The following is a 20,758-nucleotide window of genomic DNA, read 5'->3' as shown; positions in this document are numbered from 1 at the left end:
GCCCCCATTAATGAGCCAAAAAAAACGAATTTCCTGAAGCCATCTCACTACAAGTCCCATGCAAGTACACGCAGCCATAAAATTTATCCCACAGAACGATTCTGCATCACATGACAGCGAAGAATAGTGCAACAGTAAGAATCCCGTTGGCTTGTACAACAATCACGACACAATTAGCACTCCATCTCCCCCTACAAATCCCTTCACACCACGTAGCTCTTCCCTTCGAACCCTCTTTCGCTGGTAGCTCCCACCATTTCCTCTATTCCGGCAATCCCTGATTACCGTACGGAGGATTGGACAAAAGCTTGCAGCTGGAAAATAGGGTTTGGAGCGCCACGACGAAGATGAGGTCCTCGGGATCTAGAAATAATATTTTGTTGCGTGGAATCTTATAGCACACGTCCACATACAGGTGGCACGGAGCTGGCTTTTCTGTCCTGGCATTGGATAGGGGGGCTTATCACGTCATGTTCGGCTGTGGGAATCTTGAATGTGGGGGGAGAGCGGGTTGGTGGCGATGAGATTCGTACTATCGTCTTCAAGATCCACCACAATTCGTACAATCTTGGAAACGGCAGTGGCCATTGTAGTTACTGTAATAAAGCTTCGATGCAGTGTCATGTTTAATGTCTCGAGCCAATTATAATGGTTTTTTCGCATGGCACTGACCATGTTCGGAAGGGCTCGAACAATTTTAAAGATTCATCTACCTTTCAAAAATAAACAATAAATGTCTAAAAAAATCTGGGCGTAAAAATCACGAGCTTAACGAAATTGGATCCGAGTCACAAAAGCATGCAAAGCATGTGTTTTCTACGAAACCGAGCGTGTAAAGTTCAGATCACGGGGTCTAAGGTTGGTTCTAAAGTTAGAAAATAATATGGAAAAAACATGTTTGCATTCTGATAAAAGACATCGTGACTAAATTCCTTCAAACAATTCTTCCCAGTGTCTTGTCCATGAAGACAAAGACTGGTTGATGGCACAGATGTAACTATGTGCATGCAATCCTAGTATTGCAAAAATAATTCTCCACCTCTGCAGTCTAAATCAGTTGATTACAAATGCAGACTTCAACGAGATTCTACACCCAGATCATCGTCACACACTTATCTCCCGCAATGAATTTTCCTATACAAGGAGTGGTAGTAGGTGGGTCTTCATTTAACTACCATCATCTAATGTTGAAACAGTAACGAAACTCTCTAAAGAACGAGAAAAAGGGCTTTTTCACACGGCAACGAAAGCGAACGGCGACAGACCCCTTTCTTCCCCAATACCAACTCCCCACCGAGACTGTCCCAATTACCACAAAGGTACCCTACTACCGGCCACAAAGGCCCCATGACCCGGGATTCTGTTAGCAGGCACAAGGATGACATGGCATCAAATGTGTGGCCTGAATCGGAATCAGGAATCTGTTAAGCTTTAGTGGTCCAACAGCCCAATTTCTGCTGTAAAATCTACAAGACGCTGAGCATCACAAAGCATACAAATTTTTCTTTATATAGCCCCACTGTCATGACAAGGAGCAAAACCAATTCTGGACCCCACTGGCCCTTACTTACTGGCCACGATTAGGTCAATTGGGGGGTGGAGTGCTGGAAAACTCATGGTGAACAAAAATTCATGAGGCAATGAAAAAGAAAAATGTGTCGGGGCCGGGTTGGATCAGGAAGGGTTACGCCATCAACTTCCGACCCACGCGCCTTTCAAACGTGAACGGGGTTTCACCACTTCGCGGTTATGGGTCACGAGGTCTGGTGACCGAGGGGTGGTAGTGGCCGTCGCACGCGCTGACGTCAGCGAGATTTTCTGACACTCCATGCGATTTCCCTGTGTCCTCCCAGATGGTGGTTGCTGACGTGGAGTCATAAAAGCTCTCTGGGATCGATCCACTTGGAGGGGGGTGAGGGGTAAAGGAAGAGATCATGTGCTGTGCATTCTGAGCACCATCACATGGGCTGTTCCACGTGGAATTGTCATCACCATTCCATGGCACATAAATCCCCGGCCTCTTCATTTCCAGAAGACACATTTTTATCTTTGATCAACTTGACAATTCAAATTATGATTTCCATCAGATTTCTCACATTGTTTAATGAATTGAGTATGTGAAATTATGCCAAATTCTCTTATTTCTTACAACCACACCAAACAATGTCATACCAACTTTCTCTTGTTTACATTTCGAATATAATTGTAAGATTGAGGTTTGTTGTACTGATTAAAAAAATTCATGTGTCTTAAGAATTCTTGTGCCAGAATACATAATCTGTTTGGATGAATCTAACATTGTAATTACCTAAAAGGGCATATTTTTAACACATCCAAGTTCTAGTATTCATAAGAAAACCTCCACTTTTTTTGCACATAGACTCACAAATTCTTCCAAAGAATTGTTACATGTCACTTTGTGATCATTTTGTTTTAAACTTGCATAAAAATTAAATGAAATATAAAAATGCAAACGAGAGTAAGAAATTAAAAAAATTTACCTCTAAACAAATAATGAAACCTGTACGTGTCACAAGCCCCACCGACGAATGAACGCTAAAGGGATGGGAGATCCTTGATGAGTGGATGAATGAGGATGATAAATGGAATATCCTCAGATCACATCCCCATCATTAGTTGGCCTGCAGAATCGGGCTCCCAGGTTGATGCCCTGTCATATATCCGGGTATCACTTCAGAGAGGTGCAGAGCCCTTAACAAACAAACACATCATGCAGGCAGGTATTGCATGATTTACCCCCCCCCCCCCCCCCCCCACACAACTTTAGTGCCTTACAAAGGCCTTCTCGGCACCCATTCATGTCCCACTCTCTCACTCCATCACAAAGTGAGGAGGACCACATTCCACTCGGAATTTATGTGTCCTTCAAAGGCTGAGGATAGGCTTGGAGTAGTTGAGTAAAGCTTGAGCAAACTTGACTGAGTTGTGGACAGAATTTTGGGCAGGCGTCAAACTTTTTGTTCACAATAACTCAGCGGATTTTATTATTTTTGTTATTATAAATACATTTAATATGAATGTTCTATTGATTTTAGGCTGAGGTTTATTTTCACATTTGACCTTTGAAATGTTAAAGGATGCACTTTTAGGGTTTGAATTGTGGATTATATAGTGTGTCAGAGTAAATATAACAAGATTAAATGCACATGGCAATGACGTTTGGAGTAAAATAGGAGGCAAGATTTCTCCAACTCAACCCATCAATTGGAATGTATTGTACGAGTAAAAATTCATGTCCTGATAATTTTAGCTTTAGAAATTGTGGAGTGTTACATATATTGTGTGGGACAATCATTCTAAAGCAATTGACAGTTCTTGTGAAAACCTTAATTGGAATAAACAATGTTTCTGTCCAGCACAATATCACTTTTCCTTCGCAGCAGATTTTATTACAAAAGAAACAGATGATATAAAACTTCACATGAATCTTTTGAAGCCAAAAAGTGATCAATCTTCAATGCTGATATACCTTGCCCACCAACATCCAAAGCAACTGGGTCTCAATCAGGAGACCATCAAATACATTCTACATATGTTTTTTCAATTTCTCCTTTTCTACTTGTTTCTTATTTTAGAATAAGACGAGTAATGCAAAATTTGGAAATAGATTGAAGAGGACAACCGTGTATGCTAATCTCCCACACATTAAAACACATACATATGTATATATATATATATATATATATAATCATGAATGTGGTTGGTTTTCATTGGTTTTGGATGCAGTAATGATAGTAAATGAATCTAGACATTTTTTTCCACTTTTCTTTTTCATGATTACTAGAATGAGTGAAATTAGTAAAATAATGGGTATATTTAGCATTCCTCTGTATATATTTATTATTGTTATTTAAGTAGGGTGCACAAGAAACAATGGGGAGACCATGTCCTTCATGGGTTAGCCCAGAGTCCAGACCTCCATACCACTTGTAAGAAGACAGAACATAGCCGGGGAGAACGGCCGGGGCCTTGATGTTCCGCAAAAACTGATCCCCACACGGGCACGTGGACTAGTTGACACGCTGGCAAATTACCAGGGACTTTCCACGTCATCACATTTCCACGTCAGCGAGGAGGTTGCGGGAGCCAATCCCTCGCTCGCTCGCTTACTCAGTTCCCTCAAGTTGGGGGGGGGGGGGGTGCGGCCACAGGACGCTGTTGCCGCATGCGAGGCCCCGTATTGACAGACTAGAACCCGAAGCATCGATTCGTCAACGGATCTCGCGTCGCACTTCCACCACTCTGTTACCGGAATCTGCCGCAGTACCGCCATTACCGCCACCACCACTTACCACTCTAGCGACCGGAAACGGCAGCCCGGTTCTAATCCAGACGCTAGAGCAAGGCTTTTGTCCGTGGGGGTTGCTTGTGCGGTGAGTGATTCTCGTGTGGGCCTCGAACCGGATCCGTGGGGAATTACGGGCGTTGGGTATTCAGCAGGGTGCACATCACGGTTCCAAACATTTGTCAGATGCTGGTACACACTTCCTGTGACGAGGAAAGGAAGGCAAAGGAACCAACGGGATTCCATGCTGTCGTGCAATCGACGTCGTCGTCGTTGTCTGTCTCCTGGTTGCGAGAGCTCGTTGCTTCCAGCTTTCGACGAGGTGGGGTCTGTCCAGCTTCGGAGGTCGAGCGAGCGAGCGAGCTTCGTATAGTAACATGGAATTTACTGCATGAAGGCACAGAAGGCCTAGCGTTGAAGAAGAAATTAAAAAAACGCAATGAGTGAGTCAGTCAAAGTGGGTGACGATGTGGCCGCCGAGTTGTCTGTCACAAGACTTGGCTCCAGATACGCAACTTTTGCGGCGTCATGAATTACGTGAATGGGAAGTCTTCCCCTTGAATGGGATGAACTTTGAAGTTTCCCATTATTTATATGCATTGAAGTTATCAACTTCATTTGGAATCTTTTATTATATATATATATATATATATATATATATCTTATGGGAATGTTAAATGGACCCAAGTTTTTACGAAATTTACTCACTCATCCTAACCATTATGGAAAATGAAAAAATAAAAATAGTGGTCTCTAGATTCATTTCTTTGTTATTGGGTCCAAAACAAATGAAAACCAACCACATTCATCATGATTACCATATTCTTTATCATGGGTAGGTCGATTTAGTAAAAACCAGTGTCTATTTAACATTCCCATATATATATATATATATATATAATTGTTTTACTAGTGATTGTGTTTATGGAGCATTGATGGTATTGGAATTGTTGAGTAGTCATGGTACCCTTTATGTGATATACTCTCTCAAAAGTTTCATGAGATTATTGTGCTTTTGGCATAGTCACCCTTTGAGTGTTTGTATAGAGGCTGATCTTTTTAATTTTAATTCTTCATTTGCACTCCCAATCATAGTTTCACCTACATCTTTGTTCAAATAACCTACTTTTGTATTTACCCTTGTACAATATTTATATATGAATGAATGAAGCTTAAATTTTGACTTTTTCTAGTTAATATTATTTGATATCTAATTGTTTCTATTATTTCATTTGTTTAATATATACATGACAATGTTGACATTGATGAATCACAAGACTAATTCAACCTCCTTAGATCAAGACTAAGATAATGGGTCAACAAAAAATAAGACATAGAAGCCATTATTATTATTGCAATAAGATTTAATGTTTTTAAAATGCATTTTGACATAATGTTTAACTTATACAAAGTTTATTGTCAAATTTCAAACCAACAAACTCTCTAAAACTAGCAAACCTAAAGGTTAATATTTCTATGTTTGCATATAATGTTCAAATTCTATCCAGTTATTCTACATGATATTTCTCTGTTTTTGTTTTTGTTTTCTTTTTCTTTTTCTCGTGAGTTAAAGGCTCTCAATGAATTATCATTAAAAATGCATGTATCATAAGGTTATAAGCTTTAAAATGTAAAATAGCAAAGGAGCTTAATTATGTATAATTTTTTTTAAAAAAGAAGAAGATTTTATCGTCTTGAGGAGAGAACAAATTCAAATGATTTTCAATAATAAATAATATGAATGTTGAATGTTGGCAAATTGATTGATTGATTGAATTAAATATATTTTGTATGTTGATATATGGAGAAAAATCAAGACCATTTTATTATTATTCAATTAGAAAAAACAATATTGTGTGGTAACTGTTTTTTTAAATATTATTATTTGAAACAAACAAATTAAGAGTTATCACAATCTGCAGACTGGTGTGCTGACAAAAGCACCATATTCTTGCAGGATTCCATTGTTTCTAAAAGGACAACAAAAGTGTTGTTGGCCAACATTTACACGTGGGCAGTTTTGAACAACATATGTTTATTTATTTGTTTTATTTATATTGTGCTATCTAAAAATAAAAACTCGACCAGGTTCACTATTTTTTTAGATTGGTGTCAAAGACAAAGTGTGAAATTGGAGTTTATTCACCGTAGGTGATTAAAAACGGGGGCAAAGACACTAAAGGAAATAGTACCACAAGTTAGCCCCTTGAGCCAAAATGACAACTAACCAAACCAAAATAAAGAGTCCCATTCATTTCCACACTCATCTTCCCAAATTATTCATTTATTTAATTATCAAGCATTAATGAAAAAATGGAATTATTGAGGCTAATTCTACTGTTTACATGAGAGATATGCTTCAAAGTGGATGGGTTTGATTTCCATAAAATGTTGCACAAATTTTCCACTTCCCAAGGCTCCTTTGCAGTTGTGATGGGGGCGTCAGATTTTGGGGAGAAGCCACTTTTATTGGAAGTTTCCACTCATTCATTCTGTTTTATGTTCCATTTTCTCCACCATTTCAAGCAAATCATCTTGTTCACAGTTGGGTCTCTCCTCTAATCAAAGGAAAGCTGCGCATTCACGTGCACAAACATGAAAGAAAATCAAAACATAAATAGTAAAAAATCATATGTAAAATTTGAAATTAAAACACACAAAAACCAAAACCACGACAGAATATTGAAGGAGCAGATTCTTTGAAGTAAATACAAGAAAAGGTCCATTATTTTTTTAGTTGTTTTTGTGCATCATCATCATCATCATCATCATCATGTGGGTTGATGCTACACCCACAAGTGCCAACTCATATTCAAAGCGAGTAGCTGATCTTTTTTCTTTTCTCTATTGGTAATAAAAAGGGTGTGGTTACTGTTCCTAATACTGCAGTATAACAAAACTGAGTACCATAAATGGATCTACTTGATGGCTGAAGTAACAAAAGCAGAATAAGAACTAAAAAAAAAGGCAACAAAAAACAGACCACAATAGAAGAGCACAATGCAACACAACACAACACAGCACAGAGGGTGAGTCTTGTACATGAGTCTTGTACATGAGTCTTTTGCTATGGTAAGCCTCCTCATTCTGTGCCCTGCTTTTTGCCAATTGCCGATGGAGTGTTGGCTATGGTGGTGATGGTTGTGGTGGAGTGCTACACCCTCAGTTGCCACTCACTCACTTGCTACTTGTTTGTTTGTTTGTTTGTTTGTTTCTTCATTTGAATTCATTCTTCTCCTTCTTCTGCTTCTGGTATCAATCTCTTGTTGCGGAGTGCATTTCATTCAGAGTGTGGGGGAGAGTGATGGAGGAATGGCTTTGTGCTTTTGGGTGTTGTTTCTATTGTTGTCTATATTGTTGGCTATATTGTTGGCTACATTGGTGGCACAGCATTGAAGGGGGAAGGGAATAGAGGAGATGCTATGGGACCTCTCTCTATCTCTCTCTCTCTCTCTCTCTCTCTCTCTCTCTCCCTCCACAAATATCCTGCTCTTCCCGCTCCTCCTGCTTCTTTCTGCGGTTGCTATTGCTGCTTCGCTGTCCCGCAACATTCTTTGCAGAAGGGAATATTTTTTTGTAAAGACTCGCGTTTTTGTTATGGGCATCGTAGTTACTCTATTCTTTGAATTGATGGTTGGTTGGGTGATTTGGGTGTGGTTGAAGAAAGATTGTGAAACCTGGGAATGCCCAAAATCAAGCACTCGCATGCTATGCATGTGGGGATTTATACAATGTGGTCAACATATTCAACGACAGTCGCTCCATTCATTGAAAAGAATGGTGTAGCGGATTCGTTCGGGGATCACGTGAACCTTCCAACCCTTTGTACGTTCATGATGACTACAAGTAATGCCACAAACCAACGTGTTTTTTTAAAGTTCAGAATACGCATACATTGTTTGCAACTTGTCAGTTTCATGGCTAAAAATAAAATAAAATAAAATAAAAGAGTGCTGACAAAAGAAGACTGATGGCTGCCAGGGAAAAAAACACAGGCTCTAACGTTCGAGCTCCCCTTCAGTTCCATGTTGACAGTCAACCAGGGCATTCTTCTCTCGTTGCCTGTGCAGCTCCGATGGTACCCGAAGCAGAACGGCACACTAGTGCAAGAGGGGTTTCATGATTCTGACAGCAACAGAAGAAAAAAAGAAAAAAAGAAATAATACAGACCCAACTAATCCTAATCGTAGCTTGCATCCATGTCATCATAATTTGTCTACAGTACCTGAAGATTGCAATGCCAACCTTCAGAATTGATCCACAGACTACTGTACCCACCAACTTTATCAACAACTGGATGCTGACACTTTAACAAAGCCTTGAGGCAGGAATTTACACGATTCTAATGCAAGGTTACCTGCATGAGAAGCTTGAAATTGGGGGATTACCAAAGCAGGAAGTGACAAGAAGCAGATTGGAGGAGGCCATCCGGGTTTGGTGGGCAGATCGTTGCAGAGACCTACCAGTGGACGCTCCTTCCTTCAGTTGATCGTGGAGTGGTTTACAGTGATCGGACATTTGTCGTTCCATCATGCAGGCGTCGAAATCAATGTCCGCCTACTTATCCAATATTTGAAACCTTGAGGTGAGTTCAAATTGTGCAGCAGGTCGTCACGAGAATAAGAAGCAGGGCTCACGCCAACTCATTCACTCCCTTTCTTATCTTTAGTCGTAATCGTTCACTGCAATACATTTGTAACACATGGGAAAACTTTGGTGTCGGTGTGTGGAAGAACAATTGCATGCGGAGTACTTGGGAATGCCGTCTGAAGGATTCGAAAGAGTTTTCTCTTGATTCAAACGCATAAAAGATGAATTCCAGAGCAGTGTTGCTTGCGACCTGTACCACAAATCCAATGAATAATAAACCAAATCATAGGAAACCTAAAAAATAAAAAATAAAAAATAAAAATAAAAAAAATCTCTTTGCTTCTGTCCATATCTTACAAAAAGTTGGTGCAACGCTAGGAAGACCTGGAACTGACATCCACAACTTACATAAAGTTGACACAACACTAAGGATCCTAATGAACACATATTATATAGCTATTGCAGTCCAAACACGAAACATCTGCTGCAAGCCTCTTTAACGAGGACTGATCACGGGCATTGCTCTGAAGAATGCTCAATAGAGGGGACCTTCATTGCGGTACTACAGAGCCAGGGCACTCCTCCAGATGTCTACAAAAATGTCTACAAACGGCGTAGTTCTTCTCTTCTATTGAATGTCCCAAGTGCTGAAGATAAGTTTGCCCCAACATTTTTTTCTTTTTCTCCCCCCTGCCCTTCTTCATCCTCTCATCGCTGGCGCTCAGTTTTATTCCACATTAAAGTCGGGACACAGTCACCGACGTGCTCGAATGCAGCCAAGTGTTGTATGTGTCTACAATGCTCTGGAAATACAACGGTCATCACTACAAAAGCGTTTGGAGGCCGAGCAGTTGATGTGGTGCTAGGTACTAAAAGGTGGAAAACGAAAACAGGAATGTAATGGTGTTGACAAATACAGGTTGCATTTGTAAAGCACAGTGCGAGGTGATTGAACGAAGAAAAAGAAGAGCGAAGATGGTTCTCGAGACCAAGTATGCAATTAATCATTCCAAATTAACTAATGAAACTGGCAGATTATGGAATTAACTAATTTTGCGAAGCATACTCGAATTTATTGTCGCAGATTCGAATGTCGTGAATACACTTGCCTACCGACCTAACGCAATGGAAGCCCATTTCTGAGCTTAATATAAACAAGGTGTTGCTATGCATACATAAACATTAAGAAAATTATGAAAGCAACAGCACAAATGTATCTCATACTCTAGAGCTTGATTTACGAGGATTTGGAGAATCAAACGAACCAACAAACCGACAAAAGTCTGTATCACATGATATGTTTGAGATTACAGAGGTTGACACATCTTTCGTGCGTACTCACCCAGGTCATTGATATGTTGATGCACAAACACATGAGTAGGAAAAATTCACACGTCGTTTCGCGTAATACAGAATGAAGTGTAATCAGACCACGTTAAGTCCGTCAACGCTGTCTCGAAATCCATCCTAGTTGAGTACGTTGGTAACTCCAACCCGGGAACCAATCCGGCTTAAGTGAAAATACTAAGAGAGCGACAATTGCCAGACATAGATACTGTACTCTCGGAAAGGGGAATATCAATATTAATATAACCACTAATGCATTGCTAAAATTCCCTACTATACTTGTCCAAGCAAGTATAAAGGCATTCATCAATCCATGCAAAAGCATGTAGAGTCCCGTTTTCCTTCGAGACAATGGTGCCTGGCAACTTACAAAATTATTCCCAGTGTCTCAGTTTGACTAGGCCGCGGTGCCTTGACGCCCCCGTCATTAGATATGATGCTGCGCCCAACGTCTCGTTCAACTTCAACTTCAAGCTGTACGCAAGAACTGCACATCAGATTAGAACAAAGGCCTGCTGCAAAAATCAAACCACCGATTCTTGCTGCAAAAACAGCTAACCGTCCTTTTGCGAGAGAAGTCCCAAAACTTCATACTGTGTAAGACCTGTGATGCTACTGTGCAGGAAAAATCATTTATATTTACAAAAGAACTAGCAGTGGATTGAAATCATTCATTGGCTAAAACTGGTAATCGAAGAACGAGTAGCAACACACACCAACGAATGGATCTTTCGGACTTGGCACATACCCTGAAAATTTCAATTCAGAAAGTTGAACAATATACGGATTCGCTCACTTAGGCAGAGTAGAAAGAGCAATATAATTTCGTTTTTGGCTCCAACCCACCCACACGAAAGTGATGCTAAGCCATTCCTCTCGCCGTGACCGAGTATTCCGCAGGTTCATGGAGTCCCTATCAAAGCCTTCGCAGCTTCAACTCGCGTCGTAGAAACTCGTGCACCCTCCCTAATACATCCAGAGCCATGACCTTGTTACCCGTAATGCCGAACAGGAATTCTTCAGCATATCTTACGTATCTCACCCTGACAAGCGGAACAATTGCAGCGCTGCTCAACTGGTTCGTTCCCCGCTTGTTGGAGCCTGAATTCTGCTCTGCCTGCATGCGCGTAACCTCCATATCTAGCTGGTGGTAGTAGATGTTGCAAAAAAGAGCAGACAATCGATTTCCATGGTCACCCAACCTAATCATGCCAGTCCTGAACAGTTGCTGAAGTAGATGCAAAAAATCCTCGTCCTTTATCCTCGCTGATAGAATACGCAATAGGTTCTCAAATTGTGCATTTCCAAACTCTATTGGAGATTTGTAATGTATAAACCAGGTAGTTCCTTTCCAACTATTCTTGATCAACTTCAGAGCCATGTGGCTAGACCTGGCCAATTTGTGCCTAACAGCACTTACCAAAAACACTGGCTCATAGATTCTCTCCAACTCTGCTCTAATAGCCTCCGCAACAATCTGGTCTCTTGGATTGACAACTGTAATTGTTCTCACATCGCCTTCCTTTCCAGGTTTTCTGACATGGATATGAGAAACCGGAGAAAATTGATATGTCCCTGATCGCAAACTATATGCTATGTGATCAAATGAACTCAAACTAAAATCCTTCCAGTCTTCATCACTCTTGCCACTCAACAACTGAAGCTTTGGTTTAATTCGTTCATAAGCATCGTACAGAGTATCCGGATCGGACATTCTGACCATGATATTCTCGTAACAGTGATCCATAGTTTGGAGATCCTCAATGGACAAGCTAGCGGAGCAAGATTCAGGCAGCCCCAAACCAGCTTCATTGGTAAGATTCGAATCGCATGATTCAGTAATATCCATTTCTTGCTTTCCAGCGGGAAGTGCTGGTCGCAACTTGGAAGCTTCAGCCTGTGCATTGAGCTCCTCGCAAGCCTCATCAATAGATAGCATGAGATTTTCGTAGGCAGTCTTCACCGACACAGGGAGATAATCCCAACCAAGCCTAGCAAAATGATCCTCCTCCTGTGCAAGCAGCTTCTTCAGGTCATCGCTACTCATCAGAGGGTGATGGTCCGTCAGGGTCAAAGCAGCCTTCATCCCAAGTTCGGTGGCCTTGTCGAAAATAGTCTGCTTCGCCTTCGAGCCTAATTCATCAACCATGTTAATGCTAGAGAAGGAAAAACACAGTTTCCGTCCAATGGAGAGCTTAAGTGTGCAAAACAAATCCTAAACGGTTCAAGAGACAAATACGAAGGTGATCAAACTTGCCTGCAAGGAATGTCCCCACTCATTCATTCCCACCAAGCGAAACGGAAATGGGCCAATTAGCAATTCTGTAATTTGGATGTGGAAACAGATAAAATAAAAGGGCCACCAGAAGAGTCATACAAACCTGATCTGAGAGTATTCAGGGTCTTGCGATAGCCCCGAATGAAAGCATTGAATGCCAACCGCTCAACTTCCTTTTCCCACGATTCCTTCCGCTGCTTCTGCAACTGGCGCAACCGATGGATAACACGGCGTCGCTTCTCCAAAGCCTTTTCATACTGACGTTTCCTCTTTGAATCATCGACAACACCAATGAAGACACCTAGAAACTTCACCTTGGCAGAATTCGCATGAGTCAAAGTCCCTTGCGATGCATTCAAGGGGCCAATCGTTTTCTCTGAAGCAGTGTTCACGAGGTCATCTGAGGCCAATGCCGCAGCTGAGTGCTGTTGCGCAAGCATACTCAAGGAACGCAGGACCGAGAGCCGCCCACAGGAAACGGACTTGAAACTGCCCACCCAACTGCGGATGGCCATCTCTTTACCCTCCTGGCAAACATGACCCAGTGCACGCGCTCTCTTTCTGAACAATAACTTACCAATTTACACACAATCCCCTAATTCTCTCACATCCTTCACTAAATTCCCCAGCTGCGAAAAACCTAACAATCTACCTCGACAAGAACCAAAAAACCACCAAAAAGTTAAAAATTGAACCCAAGTAAGATGGCGAATGTGCACTCAAGCGCTGATGCAAGTGCTCAATCTTCAGCTAAATAATGTAGAAAATGTAATCGATTGTCCACAATCAATTTGCTGTTAATCATTTCACAACCTGCTCGCATTTTGGGGGTTCCACACACACAATACGTGTAAATTCTAGAGTGTAAAGATGAGAATTCCTGACTTCGGCGTCGCAAACCGGCTTTCTGGGGTTTAGGGCTCAACGCACGTTCATCCATCCACCTTTGCGTGCACTGTCATAGATGCGACATTTCTCTTTCGTTTTTGGGTGGATAGCCTCTGATGTCGTTTCTTTGACGTCCGTCGGACATGCTACACTCTCAGGTGTTTTTCCACGAATTCTGATTGCGCATACTGCTCCATCAACCTCCGTCGGTGAGTGCTACGACTCTTCGCGAACTGAGTTCCTGTAATTTGTCAATTCCATGTACTTGTGCATGTTTTGGTATCAATCGGGAGTATACGACAGGTTCGGGTGTGAAATCATCTCGCTGCTGGGCTCTGCATTAGGTCAGAGATGAAGGGTGCTTCAGAAATTTTCGACCTACGTTTCAGGAATCTGTTAGTGAAATTGCCGTGTCGAATTTAGAACACTTAGCGAGCTTCCACCAGTTGGGAGATACAGGGTCTGAATTTTGCACGAATTGCGAGAAAAGTGCGGATTTACGCCATACATGGTTCGTCGTGGGTTTTGTTTTGGTGGTGAGGTGTGAAACTGGATAGCCTAATTGCGAATATATTATTTTAACTGAGGAGTGTGTTGCTGTTACAGAGCTTCGTGTAGGTTCCGGTTAGGTTACCCGAGTGCCTGAATCCAGTATTAAGCTTTGAAGGGGAGGTGAGGAGAGGGGACGGCGCCATGGCTGCCGTGGAAGTGATGAGGGCGAGGCTATCAGTGCCTGCTGCAACAGGCAGAAGAGCTGAGCTACGGCACCCTACATCCTCATCTTCATATCTGACACTGGCATGCAGCAATTGCTCATTCCCTTCTGTGTCGATGAGAAGAGACGACCAGTTATTGCCAAGGGCTAATAAGAAGACATCATCAAAACCACTGCGCCTCTACAATGAGCTCATGTGCTCCTTTGTGGGCAGCAGCATGCAGAGCTCCATTGCAGGGGAAGGAATGTTTTCTGCCTGGAAAGCTGTGGAGCGCACCCACCAGAGTTCCCAATCCCGCGGCCGCCGTGGTGTCGTTACCATGGTTATTCCATTCCAACGGGGAGATGCTAGGCAGCAGCCACCTCCAGATTTGCCATCATATTTGTTCAAGAACCGGATTGTCTTCTTAGCGATGTCGCTCGTTCCCGCCGTCACCGAACTCGTCATGGCAGAGTTGCTGTACCTGCAATACGATGACCCTGAGAAATCCATTTACATGTACATCAACTCCACGGGAACCACCAAGGATGGCGAGAAGCTGGGCTACGAAACCGAAGCCTTCGCCATTTACGACACCATGCGGTACGTAAAACCCCCCATCTTCACATTGTGTGTAGGCAACGCTTGGGGCGAAGCTGCATTGCTCCTTGCGGCAGGCTCCAAAGGTAACCGTGCTTGTCTCCCCTCTGCAACCATCATGCTTAAACAGCCAATTGCCCAGTTCCGGGGCCAAGCTACCGACATTGACATTGCCCGGAAGGAAGTTCGGAATGTGAAGGAAGAGCTCGTCAAGCTGATCTCAAGACATACAGGTCAGACTGTGGAAAAGATCACCGACGATATCAGGCGACCCAAGTATTTCAAACCCGATGAAGCTGTGGACTATGGCCTTATTGACAAGGTTCTCTATGCTGAAGGAGATGAGAAGAGGAGTATTGCTTCGGATCTCAAAAAGGCGCAGCTCATCTAATTCAGCTCATGTCACAAGTATGACCCAGCCTTGGTCTCATAGAGTAATTAGCCACATCGAAGCTGGAATCAGTCCAGTTTCTTTCTGTAGATCTGTAGGAATGGTGAGCATGTGTTGATGATTTTTTCCTTCATGTTTTCAACACTGCAACATTTCATGTAGGCATTCTATCTTCACGTGAAATCAGTACTCCAATTCGACCAGATTTTGAGGTGTTTGGTTTGAATGTGCAATGTTGTCGAATGTGTAGAATGCATAAAACGGTGACCCAGTTGAGCTCTTGAAGTTGTGAATGTGCAATCTGGACATGAGGATGGCTTTGCAATTAGACTTTGTCGTTGAATGACTTTCCTTGCTTTAATATTGATAACTCGTGGAAGACAATGCAGTTTGAGCTTTGCGTCTGGACTTTCAATAGTGCATGTTTTGACTCAAAAATGGGTTCTTGTATAAGACATATTGCTGTTTATGCATAAAATCATGTGCACCTGGAAGAAAACTGAACAATGTGGCGTATTCTGCACCTTCGGAGTAAATTTATATGTGGAGTTCTTCAGAGATTTCTGCATGTGATTTGGGTATTTTTTCCTACTCTAGTCTCCTGATTTTTTTGAGTTCGATTCAATTGAGATTATAATATTGGCATCTAATTGAACATACTTCGAGTCTTCGAAGTGCTATTGATAGAACTATTTGGTTCTGAGTTTGTCAAGGTTGAGTTCGATGTACTGATTAGGTGGTATTGGTTTGGAAGAAGTGGGCACCAATTTTGGTTCATATTGAGGCATCTCAGGGTTTATTTTAAAATTATCTTTAGTCTTGCCAATGTTCATGCTGAGATTGTTTTTTAATTAGAATAGATCCTCAAATAGTATAGAACACTATGCCAATTATTATTGCTAGGCTTAATCCAAATTTGATATTGCAAATTGTAGTGGTATCTACTACAAAATGTATAGCTTAATTACTTATTTTTTAAAGTTGAATTGTCAGATGTTTGTTTGTCATAATTTCTAATTTGAAGATAATAATAATAATAATAATAATGATGATGATAGATCAATCATGTTGAATGACAAAGAGGTTTTTTGTGATAATATATTACATCTTTCTGTTCAAAGTTGTCTACAAAAATAGAAATATGAAGGCAACCCTAGAGACAACTTTTTTTATTTTTATTTGTGACATTTTTTCAAATAAAAATTCTTATAAATTTTGGTTTCAACCGCTATTGACAGAATGATGTTCAACGAATTCGGATACTATGTTCGTGTTATCTTAACATGTTCTGTATTTTTTCATCTTTTCAGAAGAGAATTGACAATTTGCACGTTTTACTCTTGGTTTTATTTACCAAATTCCGAAGCATCAAGTTGAGAATATGGACGTGCAATGTATTTTAAAGCTTTGGTCTCCTTGGGCTGCGTTCTTTCGACTTGCTGACATAATCTCTTTTGTTCGAAATTGCCACCCACTCTACATCACCTGCATTCACTTTTAGTTACCTCAAGTTCAACTACTGTTCCCTCTAGCAACATGCAGAGAATAACTAGGTTACATGATTGGTCACCTGCAGCACAGGTGATGATTCCTACGGCGGCATGGGATCAACAGTTGGAAGTGGACTTAAAATAAATAAATAAAACAAAAAAACAAAAAAAAACACTTCATCCTACGAAGGTGAGTCATGCCAATTGTCTGTGTAACTTGTAAATTGAACGAGCTTCAGTCCAGCATGACACTACACCAAACAGTCTTTTACTGGAGTTTGAAAAGGACAACAAACTCAAATTCTATGCAAGATAATTGGATTAAGCTAGTGTCTGTGGCAATGAATGCAATATTAATTGGCCAGCAAGCATGATACTTTAACAGTTCATCTCAAGACAAGATGTGTTTGCTGGACCCCAATTTGTGAGGTGTCGATGACTGCACCATGTATTAGGTTGTACTGAAAAAAAATGCAATGCACATCATACAGTTAAACTACTGCAATAATTTTCAGAAAAAGAGTACACTAAACTCAAACAATTACAGGTCACTAGGATCTTTTCACTTAGTCTTAGCTTTCTGCGACGTAAGCCTAGATTCTACTGGCATAAACTGACTTTCATGTTTCAGTTGGGCTTCAAGCTCGGTGTCACCTGCTCTGTGAGCTGCCCGTATGAGGATGCGGTACATGGCTTTATCCACGGGGCATCCAACTGCCTTCATGTCCTTGAACAGCACAAGCGCCTCATCCAGCCGGTCATCAAACGCAAGTCCATCAATTCTCACAGCGTAAGAGAGAGTGTCAGGCTCAACACCCTTGTCCTTCATTTGCTGAAATAACCGAGCTGCTCTCTGATTCTCTCCTCTCTTACCGAGCATGTCCATGAGCCGGTTATACGTCACAACATCGGGCCTGCAACCCGCAGTTTCCATCTCCTCGAGCACAGCGAATGCTTCATCCACTTGTCCATCTGTAGCCAACCAATGGATCAAACTATTGTATGTCTTTGTCTCCGGAATAAAGCCTGCTTCCACCATTTCTTCGAGCATTTGTCTTGCCTGGGCTGCATCTCCAAACCTGGCATAACTATCAATAAGTATGTTGTAGGAGATCAGATCGGGCTTACAGCCCGACTCCACCATACGTGCAAAGACTTCACGAGCAGCGTCTGGTTTATTAGCTTTCCCTAGCGCATCCATTATAGTATTAAATGAAAAAGCATCAGGATGAAATCCCTTCCGAGACATCTCCTTCATCAGCTTCCAGACACGGTCCATGTTCCCCGCCTTCGCCAAAGTGGCCAGCAGGCTGTTGTAATTCACTAAATCAACAGCCACCCCTCTGTCCACCATTTCTCTGAACACTTTGTGCGCTTCTTCTACTCTGCCAGATTTCCCTAACCCATTCACTAGAGTTGAATATGTGTAAGAATCCGGACTACAGCCATCCCCCGTCATTTTGTGGAACAGCTTCCTAGCAGCCCCAACACGTCCAGCACTGCACAATGCGTCCAAGAGGATGTTGTATGTCACCACCGAAGGCTGGAAACCTCTCCTCTTCATCTCAGCGAAGAGTCCCAAGGCCATATCTAATTGGCCGACCTTCCTGAAAGCGTCCATGAGGAGGTTGTATGTGGGGATGTTTGGAGTTAAACCTCTCTCAAGCATGGCATCAAAGAATGAGCGAGCTTCCTGCACCCTCCCTGCCTTGCCGAGAGCATTCACCAAAAAGCCGTAAGTATATTCATCAGGCTCTGACCCCTTTATCTTCATTTCTCTGAACATCTCCATAGCCGAATCCAGTTGACCAGAGCGGCCGAAGTAGCGGATCAAAACGTTGTACGCAAAACGGTCCAGCTGACATCCTTTCTGCACCAGCTTCTTATACACAAGTTCTGCTCTCTCAAACTCTCCGCTGTTGACAAGAATGTCTATGAGCTTGGTGAAGGCGTGCACTGTGGGACTGCAGGCAAAAGATTCTGCTTGATTGAAAAGATCAAATGCATCACCGGATTTATTGCCACGGCCATAGGCTGTGATGAGCTTCACCAGTGTGTTGGGTCGCAGTGGACGACCCTCGGCAACCATTTCCTTCAACAAGGTTTCTAGGGGATCAAGAATGCCCCATGAGGCTAAAACAACCAACATAGTGTTAAAGGAAGTTATGCTATGCTTGAATCCATTCTGTGCTTTGGCCCAGTAGAAATACTTCAACCCTGTCTCCACCTCTTCGCGTCCTTCCAAACGCCATAAAACTGTACTAACCTGATCTGGATGAAGTGTTCCCCTAAACTGCGAAAGTGCCTTCTCTGAGCTAGAAGTCCAGGGTAAATTCTTGACGATGGTTAACATTTTCGCTACATTTCCAACAGAGGACGGTGAAATTTCTACATTTGGCAAAGTATCTTGAGCTAATACATCTCCTGGCCTATCGAGAGGAGTTTTTTCACATTGTGGATCCGGATTCACACCGGGTTCCTCTGGAAATTCTGGCAAAGTGGAAGCATGTTTAAATAAGCGGTTTCTACAAAAAATGAAACCTGAATAGTGCGTATGTCGTATTCCACTCAAAAATAATTGATGTGATGGCGTAGAGGAAGAAAGCAAATCATCCTTAATATCAGATGAGCCAAAGTGGTGCAATTGACTTGAAACCCAGATTCCTGGATTCCTTTCGACCCCGTTGCTGGCAATCAATCTAATGATTCCCTTCACCTGCCGACTCACGCAACGCTTGGCCATATCTGACTATCAAGCACCAATCTCTAGGCATTGATCCAACATGAGCTCAATCATTCTCAACCCTCAATTTGGTGGCTCTGCAAACCATAATTTGCCTGGCTCGAACCGCCGGAGCGTGCATTCTGCATACAAACTACAATTGGGTCAATATGAATGCATGGATTTCTAGCTAAACCAAGAAAACGTAGCGAGATACAATTCTCATATGCGCACAGTAGACTGGGTGTGGCAACAGGATCACAAGGGGACATGATGAGAACGATTATTGTCAGCAACTAAGACCCGAAAAGTCAAACAACTCTTGACGTCTTCGAAACCAAAAGTGTGACAAGTTTTCCATATGCGGAAATTCCAACAAGAACGAAAAGACAGCAAACAAGACGAAGGAACATTGCTTTTCGAAACAAACAACCAGAACTCTTTTCTCTACAGAATGACACATTATATGCGTAACACTCCGGCCCCTGATTCAATACCAGCTTGTTCAATGAATATTCAAGTGATCAATAACTCAGAGTTCAAACTACAACCCCAGAAACTCCTAGATCAACACCTTACTCAAAATTCACGCACGAAATCAAGGTACAGGGCTGACCTGAATGTACGCATTCAATAAAAACCCAACAGCGAATTCAATCGTGCTTTTCTGGGCGCATCACGTAATGTTTCGAAAAACAAACCCTTCAATGCCGAAATTGTGAAAATGCCACAAAATCTATCGACGCTCTTGCCGGTCCCCTGCCTTCCAGGCTCCGTCAGAGAGCTTGTGCAGTAAATGCTCTTTCAGGGTTTAGGATTTTTCTTTCTTTCTTTCTGCGGGTTCAAAAACAGAGTTGCGCGGTTCGCGTGAACGAATGTTATACATCCAAATCCGTTTTCATTCATCCTACGTCACCGAGTCGAGGGAACTGGGTGCCCCGGTGAGGGTTTTTCCATAGCCTGATTTATAATTAGTTAAAAAACAATTAACTCGGAATTCACAAAATTTATTATGGTATTATTAATAATAATAAATTATTAAATTTTGAATTATTTTATTTTTGTGGTTGAAAATTTATGTAAATTAACTCTCTCCACGTTACAAGCAAAAATGTCTTTAAAATACACATTTTGATTATTTCTCTACAGAAGTTTATATGTGATTGTTTTTCCAAAGGCGAGGAGTTATTTTATATATGTTTATCAATTTCAGGATCATCATTATATATATATATATATATATATATATCATTTTGATAATAATTTATTCATTTTTTTAAAAGCTTTATTTATAAATTATATGATACCATAAAATTTTAAAATTTTAATGTGTTATATTCTAATGCCATCTTAAATGATTTTTTTTTATCATGTTGATTGGGACTCGAAATATTCAAGGGCGTTTTTTTCAAACCATACCTTTATTTTGTTATTATGCCTTCAAACAACAC

At 41.5% G+C, this 20,758-nt stretch overlaps 3 protein-coding genes and 2 long non-coding RNA genes across 7 annotated transcripts; 3 read left to right on the top strand and 2 right to left on the bottom strand.

The window, feature by feature from the left end:
• Positions 1 to 2,786: 2,786 nt before the first annotated feature.
• Positions 2,787 to 3,225, top strand: LOC149989774 (uncharacterized). The gene is made up of 2 exons (XR_016501882.1): positions 2,787 to 2,913; positions 3,134 to 3,225. It is a non-coding gene; the product is annotated as an uncharacterized LOC149989774 (long non-coding RNA).
• A 4,035-nt stretch (positions 3,226 to 7,260) lies between these two features.
• On the top strand, positions 7,261 to 8,527 carry LOC112294122 (uncharacterized). The gene is made up of 2 exons (XR_002973231.3): positions 7,261 to 8,152; positions 8,288 to 8,527. It is a non-coding gene; the product is annotated as an uncharacterized LOC112294122 (long non-coding RNA).
• Positions 8,528 to 10,182: 1,655 nt separating this feature from the next.
• On the bottom strand, positions 10,183 to 13,405 carry LOC112294103 (uncharacterized). 2 transcript variants are annotated; one of them, XM_024544282.3, is made up of 3 exons: positions 12,625 to 13,405; positions 10,992 to 12,376; positions 10,183 to 10,730 (listed from the first exon to the last, which is right to left on the bottom strand). In XM_024544282.3, the coding sequence occupies exons 1-2, from the start codon at positions 13,034 to 13,036 to the stop codon at positions 11,160 to 11,162; spliced, it is 1,629 nt and encodes a 542-aa protein (XP_024400050.1). In that variant the 5' UTR covers positions 13,037 to 13,405; the 3' UTR covers positions 10,183 to 10,730; positions 10,992 to 11,159. The 2 variants fall into 2 exon arrangements, with proteins under 2 accessions (XP_024400050.1, XP_024400042.1); XM_024544274.3 differs by having other exon boundaries at positions 10,183 to 10,717.
• A 151-nt stretch (positions 13,406 to 13,556) lies between these two features.
• Positions 13,557 to 15,300, top strand: LOC112294115 (ATP-dependent Clp protease proteolytic subunit-related protein 4, chloroplastic). The gene is made up of 2 exons (XM_024544295.3): positions 13,557 to 13,618; positions 14,016 to 15,300. Exon 2 carries the CDS (start codon positions 14,103 to 14,105, stop codon positions 15,093 to 15,095), a length of 993 nt encoding a protein of 330 aa, XP_024400063.1. The 5' UTR covers positions 13,557 to 13,618; positions 14,016 to 14,102; the 3' UTR covers positions 15,096 to 15,300.
• Positions 15,301 to 16,991: 1,691 nt separating this feature from the next.
• Positions 16,992 to 20,126, bottom strand: LOC112294093 (uncharacterized). 2 transcript variants are annotated; one of them, XM_024544260.3, is made up of 2 exons: positions 19,924 to 20,126; positions 16,992 to 19,461 (listed from the first exon to the last, which is right to left on the bottom strand). In XM_024544260.3, the coding sequence occupies exon 2, from the start codon at positions 19,326 to 19,328 to the stop codon at positions 17,148 to 17,150; it is 2,181 nt and encodes a 726-aa protein (XP_024400028.1). In that variant the 5' UTR covers positions 19,329 to 19,461; positions 19,924 to 20,126; the 3' UTR covers positions 16,992 to 17,147. The 2 variants fall into 2 exon arrangements, with proteins under 2 accessions (XP_024400028.1, XP_024400018.1); XM_024544250.3 differs by having other exon boundaries at positions 16,992 to 19,450.
• Positions 20,127 to 20,758: the final 632 nt, after the last annotated feature.

This window comes from Physcomitrium patens, chromosome 2, assembly GCF_059467195.1.
Source record: "Physcomitrium patens ecotype Gransden chromosome 2, ASM5946719v1, whole genome shotgun sequence".
Lineage (NCBI taxonomy): Eukaryota > Viridiplantae > Streptophyta > Bryopsida > Funariales > Funariaceae > Physcomitrium > Physcomitrium patens.
Note: the sequence above shows the minus strand (reverse complement) of the source record. Positions and strands in the feature narration are given on the sequence as shown.

Coding starts and splice junctions, on each gene's coding strand:
- LOC112294115 (XM_024544295.3), top strand. CDS start 14,103: ATGGCTGCCGTGGAAGTGATGAGGGCGAGGCTATCAGTGCCTGCTGCA.
- LOC112294093 (XM_024544260.3), bottom strand. CDS start 19,328: ATGGCCAAGCGTTGCGTGAGTCGGCAGGTGAAGGGAATCATTAGATTG.
- LOC112294103 (XM_024544282.3), bottom strand. CDS start 13,036: ATGGCCATCCGCAGTTGGGTGGGCAGTTTCAAGTCCGTTTCCTGTGGG. Junction 12,377..12,624: donor CCTGAATACTCTCAGATCAG/GTTTGTATGACT, acceptor TTGATGAATTAG/GCTCGAAGGCGAAGCAGACT.